The following is a 9907-nucleotide window of genomic DNA, read 5'->3' as shown; positions in this document are numbered from 1 at the left end:
AGGCTACCGCTCTACCACTTGAGCCACAGTGCCACTTCCCCCAGTTTTCTGGTGGTTAACTGGAGAAAAGAGCCTCACAGACTTTCTGTGCCCAGGATGGCTTTGAACTGCAATCCTCAGGTGTGAACCACCAGTGCCTTTTAATACATGTGCTAGACCTCCCCCTGCTAAGTATTCATAAAATAAAATGAATAATTGCAGAATAGCCACAGTGATAAATTTGGGGGTTTTGTTATTTTCTCTTTCAAGGCTTTCAAATGCAGTATGAAACATGTATGCCTTCTGTCTGCCCTGGCCTCCACCTGTCTTCAGTTACTGGTGCCGGAAGCTGACGACACAGGCTATCCACAGTTCCCCGACATCAGAGGCCATACAAAGTTCCTCGCTGCAGCAGTCCACCAGGATGGAGGCTGAAGGTCTCCACTGTCCCGTGTCTTTGTTCTACATAGAGAAATGGAGTTTGCAGCCCAACGTACCTGGGAGGCTCAGGAGGACACTCCCCACAGTTACAGTCTTATCCCTCACATGGTCTGCGTGGCCAAGACAGCAGTGTCCCCTTATGTGGTAGGTGTGGCCAATGCAGCGTGCACAGGCTTCAGCTCGGGAAGCCCCATCACTAGGCCTGCTCCCCTACACCACTTCCACTGCCCCCAGCACCTCTGCTGGACGCTGGCACTTCCGAGGCACGGGTGGCCTGCTTGGGCAGGCGGATGGGGACATAGATGTTGGAGGCACAGTGTTCCTTGAGGTACTCTCCTCCCTTTTCCTCATACTCTTTCCTGGTGACCCAGGCTCCACTGTCTTCTAGGTGGTCCAGGGCCCATTCCCGAGCACCATACCAAGCGTCCAGCACGGGGTTCGAGGCAAGCTGAACCTGAAATAAGAAGTGGGTGAACACTGGCAGGAGGTCTTGTATTTGAGCTCCAGTCATGGATGTTCGACGGCTCAGTGACAGCCCCTCCCTTTGATCCTCAGAAACATACAGAGTCCCGAACGGGACCCTACGTAACTCAGGACAGTCTCTGTACTCTCCCCATGAGAGCACTAGACAGCACAGCACAGCACATGGCACTGGCTGTCAATCCCAACTCTCAGGGAGGGATGAACTGAGGGTGACGCAAGGCAGATCCCCACGGGGACCTGGGCATCAGCAGACCCCCAGGATCCCTCAACTACTCTGGCCTGACCACCACAGTAACCATCCTGCTCCAATCAGGATCTGTCTATGGAGCCCCTCTTCACCTCCCATTCCTGTCACCTCTGCTCCCTTCCTTCCTCCACCCTCCCACTGCCATAGGAACCTCAAGTGGGAATGGAGGTTTTAGAATTTCTGGAACAGATGGAAAAAGGGAGGGAGAACAGACATATAAGCCTAGGAATAAAACAACTTGTACAAGGGGATCTCTCTCTCTCTCTGTCTGTCTCTCCCCCTCCCTCTCTCTGTGGTGCTACAGATGAAAGCCAGGGTCTCACATGTGCTAGGCAAGTGCTTTACCACTGAGCCCACCTCCGGTCCCACCATATTGGCTTAGAAAATGCCAGGGAGACGATGACTTTATAGTGCTTAGTAATCTGCTACCATTACTACTAAGAAATAGTCGGGCCGAGAGTTTGGCCTAGTGGTAGAGTGCTTGCCTAGCAGGCACGAAGACCCGGGTTCAATTCCTCAGTACCACATGTATAGAAAAAAGCCCGAAGTGGTGCTGAGGCTCAAGTGGTAGAGCTCTAGCCTTGAGAAAGTCCAAGGACAGTGCTCAGGACCTGAGCCCAAGCCCAGGACTGGCAAAAAAAAAAAAAAAAAAAAAAAAAAAGAAGAAATAGTGTGGGGCTGGGAAGGTGGCTTACTTAGTAGTAGAGTACTTGCTTAACATGCATGAAGCCCTGTGCTCCATTCCTGAATACCAAATAAATAAAAAAAAATAATAATAATAAATATATTTTAAAGAAAAGAAAGAAAAAGAAAATTAGCCAGGCTCTGGTTGGCTCATACCCATAATCCTAGCTACTCAGGAGGCTGAGATCTGAGAATCATGGTTCAAGGCCAGCACGGGCAAGAAAGTTCATGAGATTCTTATCTCCAACTAACAACCAGAAAACCGGAAGTGGCACTGTGGCTCAAGTGGTAGAGCACTAGCCTTGAGTTGAAGAGCTCAGGGAGAGTGCCCAGGCCTAGTAAGCCCCATGACAAAACAAACTAACAAACAAAAGAAATCTTGTAAGATCTACAGTAAATAACAAAATTTTAGAGAACCATAAAAAGGACATATATAGGACAAAAATTACATTATCTCAATTGACACAGATCTTTTATGAAAAAAGATCTGAAGAAATTGGAATGTTTCTTCAAAACGAGTGTTCCCAAACTTAAAAGGCACAATAAAACTAGAGTCCCTATGCTAAATGAAGAAAAACTGATACCATCCCCTAAAGTCAAGAACAGGACCAATACGTCCACTCTCATTCTTTTACAACATGGTATTAAACCTAAAGGGTCCACATATTCACAAGCACTTACCTATGTATACATAACAATACAATAAATATCCACAAGTCTGAATATAGACACAGACACAGACACAGTCACACACACACACACAACATGATTGTAGTTGAGAGTATTTAAGGGGCTTGGGGAAATGGAAAGATGGAGGGTGACTGCTTTGGAAATAACTATAACTATATATAAAGACAGCATAAGGAGTAGAGAAAGAAAAAGCAATAGAAAGGAATTTTTGTGTGTGTGTGTGGATCATGGGGGCTTGAACTCTGGGCCTGGGTACTGTCCCTGAGGTCTTCAGCTCAAGGCTAGTGCTCTACCATTTGAGCCACAGTGCCACTTCCGAGAGGACTATTTATTTATTATTTATTTATTTTTGCAGTTTTATTGGGACTGGAACTCAGGGCCCAGGTATTGTTCCTTAGCTTTTTCACACAAGGTTGGAGTTCTACCACTTAAAACCCCACTCCATTTCTGGCTTCTTCTGGGGTTAACTGGAGATAAGAGCCTCACAGATTTCCAGGTGTTGGCTTAAAACTGCAATCATCAGATCACAGCCTCCAGTGCTAGGATTACAGGCTTGTGGGGCTGGCACCTGGCTGAGAGGGTGATTGTCAACAAAATACACACACACACCCAGAAATATAAAACAGACTGTGTTGAAGGGGTAGGCACCAGAAAGAGAAGGGAGGGCTAATGTTACATGAAGATTAATATGGTTGAATAGTTTAAAGAAAGGGGGGATATAGGGGAGAGCGATAAAGAAGGAGAGTTTAATCAGGATATATTGTTTACATGTACAGAAATGTCACAATGAGGGCCGGGAGTGTGGCCTAGTGGTAGAGTGCTTGCCTAGCACGCACAAAGCCCTGGGTTGGAAGTGGTGCTGTGGCTCAAGTGGTAGAGCGCTAGCCTTGAAAAAGCTCAAAGACGATGCCCAGGCCGAGTTCAAGCCCCGGAATTGGTCAAAAAAAAAAAGAAAGGTCACAATGAGAACTCCCTTAGACAACTAATGTATGCTAATAAAAAACATAAAATACAGATCAAAGACCACTACCAAAGATATGGAAACATCAATAATGATTATCTGAATAGATATGACAGTATCTTTTCTTTTTACTTTTACCATCAGAAAACTAATTTCTGCTATTCTCAAACATTTAAAAGTGAGTAACTAGTACCTGGAAAGAAGACTGAAAGGGCCTCATCTCCAGCAGTTCCTTCTCAATCCTGGCTTTCATCCCTGGATACATCACGTTCCCACCAGTGAGGAAAATGTTCTGGACCAGTGTTTCCTGAACATCCTTTGGGTACCTAGGAGAGAAATGACCCTCTAACTTGACGTTCAAAGACAATGCAGACAGAGAAATGAAGCTTTTTCTCTCAATCTGCTTGAAAAGTTAAAAAAAAAAAAATCGACCTGTAATCCTAGCTACTTAGAAGGCTGAGATCTGAAGATTGTGGTTTAAAATCAGACAACACAGGGGCCAGGAGTTTGGCCTAGTGGTTAAAGTGCTTGCCTAGCATGCACGAAGATCCGGGTTCGATTCCTTGGTACCACATACATAGAAAAAAGCCAGAAGTGGTGCTGAGGCTCAAGTGGTAGAGCTCTAACCTGAGAAAATCCAAGGACAGTGCTCAGGCCCTGAGCTCAAGCCCAGGACTGGCCAAAAAAAAAAAAAAAAATCAGACAACACAGAAAAGTTTGTGAACGATTCCATCTCTGACTAGGCAGCCAAAAGCCAGGTGTGAGTAGCTCACGCCTGTAATCATAGCTACTCAGGAGACTGAGATATGAGGACCACAGTTCAAAGCCAGCTGGGGAACAAAAGTCCATGAGACTCTTATCTCCAATTAATTACTAGAAAACCGGACATGACACTGTTGTTCAGGTGGTAGAATAATAGAGTCTTGAGCTGAAGAGCTCAGGGACAGCACCCAGGCCCAGAGTTCAAATTACACGAAAAAAGAAGTGTAAACTCTTCTAGAATTAGATAGCTCCAAGAAAACATTTTTATAAGTACAGCATTTTTGTGGGGGGGGGGGGGTCATGAGGCTTGAACTCTGGGTCTGGGCACCATCCTTGAGCTCTCAGCTCAAGGCTACCACCCTACCCCTGGGCCTGGGCATTGTCCCTGACCTCTTCAGCTCAAGGTTATCACCCTATTCCTTAAGCCACAGCCCCCACTTCCCATTTTTTATTTTTTTTGTTTTATTTTATTTTTGTTTTATTTTTATTTGCCAGTCCTGGGCTTGAGCTCAGGGCCTGAGCACTGTCCTTGGACTTTCTCAAGGCTAGAGCTCTACCACTTGAGCCTCAGCACCACTTCTGGCTTTTTTCTATGTATGTGGTACTGAGGAATCGAACCCGGGTCTTCATGCATGCTAGGCAAGCACTTTAACCACTACGCCAAACTCCTGGCCCCACTTCCCATTTTTTAGTGATTAATGGGAGATAAGAGTCTCCCATTCTTTAGTGCCTGAGCTGGCTTTGAACCGCAATCCTCAGATCTTAACCTGTGAGCCACCATGCCCAGCTAGCACAGGAATTTCTTGAGAATGACTTATAATCATTAGTCTTGCCAAGTATGGTGGCATACACCTATAATACCAGTTCTTTGGGAGTCTGAGGCAGAAGGATTGCAAGTTTGAGGCCACACTGGGCTACCTAATAAAACACTGTCTAAAAAATAAAGAATAAATAAAACCATTAGTCGAATATGATGCTTTACAAAAAGCCAGTGCCTGTGGGACTATGTTGTTCAAATTCCAGAGAAGTTCTGAAAGCTCTTCCAACAAACCAGGCATATCCACACCCAGAAGACATGTACAGATACCCACACGCAGGCCTGATGAGAGAGATGACTAACTGAGCACAACGGGTGAGTGAGCAGAAAGAACTGCTAGGCAGACTTAACCAAATCTTTTCAATCCCAACTCAAGGAATGCCACCATCTCACCTGTCCAGAATGTACTGCAGAGTCTCTGCTACACCCGCCTGTTCTTCTCCAATGAGAGATGGCTGGAAAATAATTTCTGGAGCTCGAATTCTTTCTGTCCCAACAAATAGCTGATGGTATGCTGCCAAGTTAAACACGGGCTTTAAAAACCCAAGGTTTAAGAGATATATTTAGGCCATAATGATAATCACCCCATTTGCCATTTTCCTACACTATTGCAGAGTAGTCCTTTGACCTGTGTTCTTGTCATAGAGCTGTTCAGCCTCTCCCCAGCAATCCTAACTTCATGATCCAGTTCTCTACCCTGTTCAACTGCACAGCAACCCAGCTCTGAATACTGCTTGGTGTCAGTCACGCTCCCATTCTCTGAGGTAAGGGCTCCATGGAGAAATGTGAGAAAGTCCCATAAAAAGGACACGTTAGCCAGGTGCAGTGGCTCACGCCTGTAATCCTAGCTACTCAGAAGGCTGAGATCTGAGGATCAAGGTTCAAAGCTAGCTTGGCACAAAAGGACCTGAGACTCTTATCTCCAATTAACCCCTAGAAAATAGGAAGTGGGATTTGGCTCAAGGGTAGGGTGGTGGCCTTGAGCTAAAGAGCTCAGGGGCAGTGCCCTGGCCAAGTTCAAGCTCCACGACCCACCAAAAAAAAAAAAAAAAAAAAAAAAAAAAAAGACACATGTCCACCCAAGGCTGGTTATGTCCTTCTTAGCAAGAACACCCCTGTCAAGGCCTCACACTAATGTGTTGGTGTCACTGCACACCAGTCTGCAAGCCCATGACTGCAGTCAGTGGGCCACACAATCCTGCCAGGGCAACAGCCGCTCAGACTGTGGTACTAGACTTCACCCAGGTCCTGTACCAGGAAATTCTGGCTGATGCTAGATATACTAGCACCCCTTTTCTAGGAAAGACAACCAAGATGTTAAGATATACTTCTAAAGAAGCAGCCTAACTAGGCATTTATGTCAACAGCTTCCAAGTACATTCACAGTCTCAGCAGCAGGAGCCAAACCTGGACAGTGGCGACAGGCTTCTCCACTTCAGGCGCTTCCTCCGAGAACAAGGGCTCGAAATCATTCATGCTGTCCACATCCTCCAAAGACGGCTCCAGAGGCTCCAGATCAGGGGTCTGAGAACAGAAGCCCACTGAATGAACAAAACCAAACATCTGACCCTCCACTACCATTAGATCACAGTCCTCAAAATGAATTAGAAGTTTGCTCAATGTTCCAAACATTGAACATATTCCTAAGCTAATTTAAAAAAGAAAGAAAGAAAGAAAGAAAGAAAGAAAGAAAGAACACATGAGCAAAAGACTAAAAGTGAAAAAAGCCCACCTTTCCTTCTTACATAACCCTCACCAACTCCTGCCTTCTTTCTCCAATCCTGGGGCTGGAACTCAGGGCCTGGGCACTATCTCAAGCCTCTCTGTGCTCAAGGCTAGCTTTCCACCATTTGAACAAAAGCGCTATTTCTGGCTTCTTCGAGTAGTTTACTGGAGATAAGAGTTTCACGGAATTTCCTGTCCAGACTAGCTTCATACTACAATCCTCAGGTAGCTACTAGCGCCCAGCTCCACTTTGTGATTCTTACTCTCCACTCTTCCTCAGCTGTGTTTTATCCTGACCCTTCAGCCTTCCTCATCTCAAAGGCTGAGGCAACTTCTTCTATCCTAGGTTAGGCTGCCCATCATGCTTTGTAACTCTCCCAGCGGCTTTCTGGCTTCCTTCTCTGCTGGCTGCTCTTTCAATCCACTCCCCTCCCCACCTCACTGGCTCCATGAGCATATCTATGAAGTACTGTCAAAAAATTCAGACACCAGTGAATATAATGTAACCCTTCTATTAATTATAATAAAAAATATATGTAAAAAAATTCAGACACCAGGGCTGGGAGTTTGGCCTAATGGCAGAGTGCTTGCCTAGCATGCACAAAAACCCAGGTTCGATTCCTCAGTACCACATACATAGAAAAGCCAGACGTGGTGCTGTGGCTCAAGTGATAGAGCTCTAACCTTGAGAAAAACCAAGGACAGTGCTTAGGCCCCGAGTTCAAGCCCAATCCCTGTCCTTAGGAAGCATGACAATGGAAGGGGAGAAGCAAGCGATCAGCCACAGGGCATCGAATAAGACATGGGCACAGAAGGGGAAGGAGACTATGACAGCCTGCTCAGGAGCAGAGGACTCAATCAGCACCACACAACTGGCATGGGTGGTTCTGCTAGCCTACTGCGGGGTGCACTTCCCTTCCCTTCCCGGAGTGAGGTCTTCTGGCCAGACCTCCAGGTGAGACAGTTCCAGCACCATCACCACCGCACCAGGATGATCCTACGGACACCACTCATCTCCTGTCTGCTCTCACACCTGCTATCAACCCCTTGTGCCTTCTCCACATCCATGGCCTCTAGAGGGTGCTTCCCCCAAGTCCCTCAGTCACCTCTGGCTTGCTGTCCACCACATCCACCTCAAGGTTGACCTCTGCCTGCGGGATTTTCTGCTTGGCCTGCTCCACAGCTGAGCTGAGCTTCCGTAAGTAGGACTGCAGTTCTTCTGGGGAGTCCATGTTCAGCTCCATCAGGGCCTTGTGAAACTGATCCATTTGGCCATCCTCTAGAAGTTCCTGAAACCAGAGCAGTCACAATTCTCCCTCAAAGACAAACAGTGCAATCATAAGCCAGGAAGAAAAACAAGCGATTTAAAAGCCAAATAAGGAGCACAGCAAAAGGCTCGCAGGATTCCCCAGCAGCCTTTTCCCAAAGGTGCACACCAGCCCTCCTGTCCAGCTATCTAGGACTCTCTGATTAGGCATAATTAATATGGTGACAGATGTCAGAAATGCTGTTGTTTGTGGGGAAGGAGTTACTGTCTGAAGATGATGATGATGAAGAAGGTGTGTATCACTAAGAATCCATCCGGCTATACACTGAGCACTGGCACTCAACACTGTTAATTTCTCTGGGTTTTATCTTTTGGTGGAACTGGGGTTTTGGAAGTCAGGACACCACGTTTGCTAGGCAAGAGCTCTATCACACATCACACCTCCAGCCCTATAGTTCTGACATTCATTCTGATGACCCTAGAGGTGATTTGTACAGATGACACATTTTTAACAGAAAAAAAAAAAAAACCATCGAGGTGCCACCTTCTAGCCCATGCCATCACCTGCACGTAGAGCAGCCGGTCCAGCCGCTCCTGATCCAGCTGCAGTTTCTCCTCCCGCCGCCGGGCATTGAGCTCCTGCAGCCTCCGCAGTTGCTGCTGCCGCCGCTCTTGCTTCTCCTCAGCCGTCAGGGTGCTGCCCAGGAGCTTGCTGGAGAACGGGAGCTGCATCTTGTGCACGTTGTTCTCATAATAATCAGGACACCGCCACTTCTGCAGTTCTGCAAGGAAATCATTTTGGAACAGGAAATGCAAGGCGTTAGAACAAAATCAAACTTTTTAGCTGGGTGGTGTAGCTCATGCCTGTAATCCTAGCTACTCAGGAGGCTGACATCTGAGGCTCACAGTTCAAAGCCAGCCTGGGCACTAAAGTCCGTGAAATTCTTTTTTTTTTTTTTTTTTTTTTTTTTGCTAGTCCTGGGCTTGAGCTCAGGGCCTGAGCACTGTCCTTGGACTTTCTCAAGGCTAGAGCTCTACCACTTGAGCCTCAGCACCATTTCTGGCTTTTTTCTATGTATGTGGTACCGAGGAATCGAACCCGGGTCTTCATGCATGCTAGGCAAGCACTCCACCACTAGGCCAAACTCCCGGCCCAGTCTGTGAAATTCTTATTTCCAATTAACCACCAGAAAACTAGAAGTAGCGCTGTAGCTCAAGGAGTAGGGCAGTAGCCTTAACCTCAAGAGCTCAGGGACAACACCCAGACCCAGAGTTCAAGTCCTGTGACCAACAACAACAAAAATAAATAAATAAAAATCATTTTTTTTTTTTTTGTTTTTAAGTCTAACAAGTTCTGCTTTCTCTCAAAAATGTTTACCATCTGGGCCAGGTGCCAGTGGCTCATGCCACTGACAATGGGACAGTCATGGTATGAGGCCAGTCCAGAAAGAAAAGCCTGTGAAATCTTTCCATAGGAGCAATGTGCACCAAAACAAACATGTTTAACTTCAAAGTTGTACAATTCCAAGACCTGCATGGGAGAGGGGGGGGGGAGTTATAAAGCAACCCTTTAGAAGAGATTCTCATCTAAATTATCAGTTCCTTAAATCATTTTAGATACTAAATGGCTACAAAGGGAAAGGAGCTGCTTTAAAAAAAAAAAAAAAAAAAGGAGGGGGGAGTGGAGATGTGAGGACACGTAAGCAAGCAGAATCACGCTGGCACCAAGGTGAGGAACACCCCAGGTCACCCAGGAGCTGCAGGCACATGTCATCTCCTTCTACCTTCCACGTAGTCCTCGGCGATGTAGCTGTGCTCATGCAAGATCTCCTCCATGCGGCTGAGAGTGAT

At 46.4% G+C, this 9907-nt stretch overlaps 1 protein-coding gene across 1 annotated transcript in view; it reads right to left on the bottom strand.

Moving 5' to 3' along the window:
* Positions 1 to 494: 494 nt before the first annotated feature.
* The window catches only part of Actr5 (actin related protein 5), a 13731-nt gene continuing 4318 nt past the window's right edge, over positions 495 to 9907 (bottom strand). The window contains exons 3-9 of the mRNA XM_090352353.1: positions 9841 to 9907; positions 8621 to 8838; positions 7896 to 8078; positions 6472 to 6588; positions 5458 to 5597; positions 3679 to 3811; positions 495 to 874 (exon numbers count right to left, since the gene is read on the bottom strand). The exon at positions 9841 to 9907 is cut by the window's right edge and continues 103 nt beyond it. Of these exons, the coding sequence (XP_090208479.1) occupies positions 617 to 874; positions 3679 to 3811; positions 5458 to 5597; positions 6472 to 6588; positions 7896 to 8078; positions 8621 to 8838; positions 9841 to 9907 (1116 nt within the window). The 3' untranslated portion in view covers positions 495 to 616. The remainder of the gene's footprint in view (positions 875 to 3678; positions 3812 to 5457; positions 5598 to 6471; positions 6589 to 7895; positions 8079 to 8620; positions 8839 to 9840) is intronic.

Source organism: Megascapheus bottae, chromosome 18, assembly GCF_031878675.1.
Source record: "Megascapheus bottae isolate mThoBot1 chromosome 18, mThoBot2.hap1, whole genome shotgun sequence".
Taxonomy (NCBI): Eukaryota; Metazoa; Chordata; class Mammalia; order Rodentia; family Geomyidae; genus Megascapheus; species Megascapheus bottae.
The sequence above is the reverse complement of the archived record's forward strand: the minus strand, read 5'-3'. Positions and strand labels throughout refer to the sequence as shown.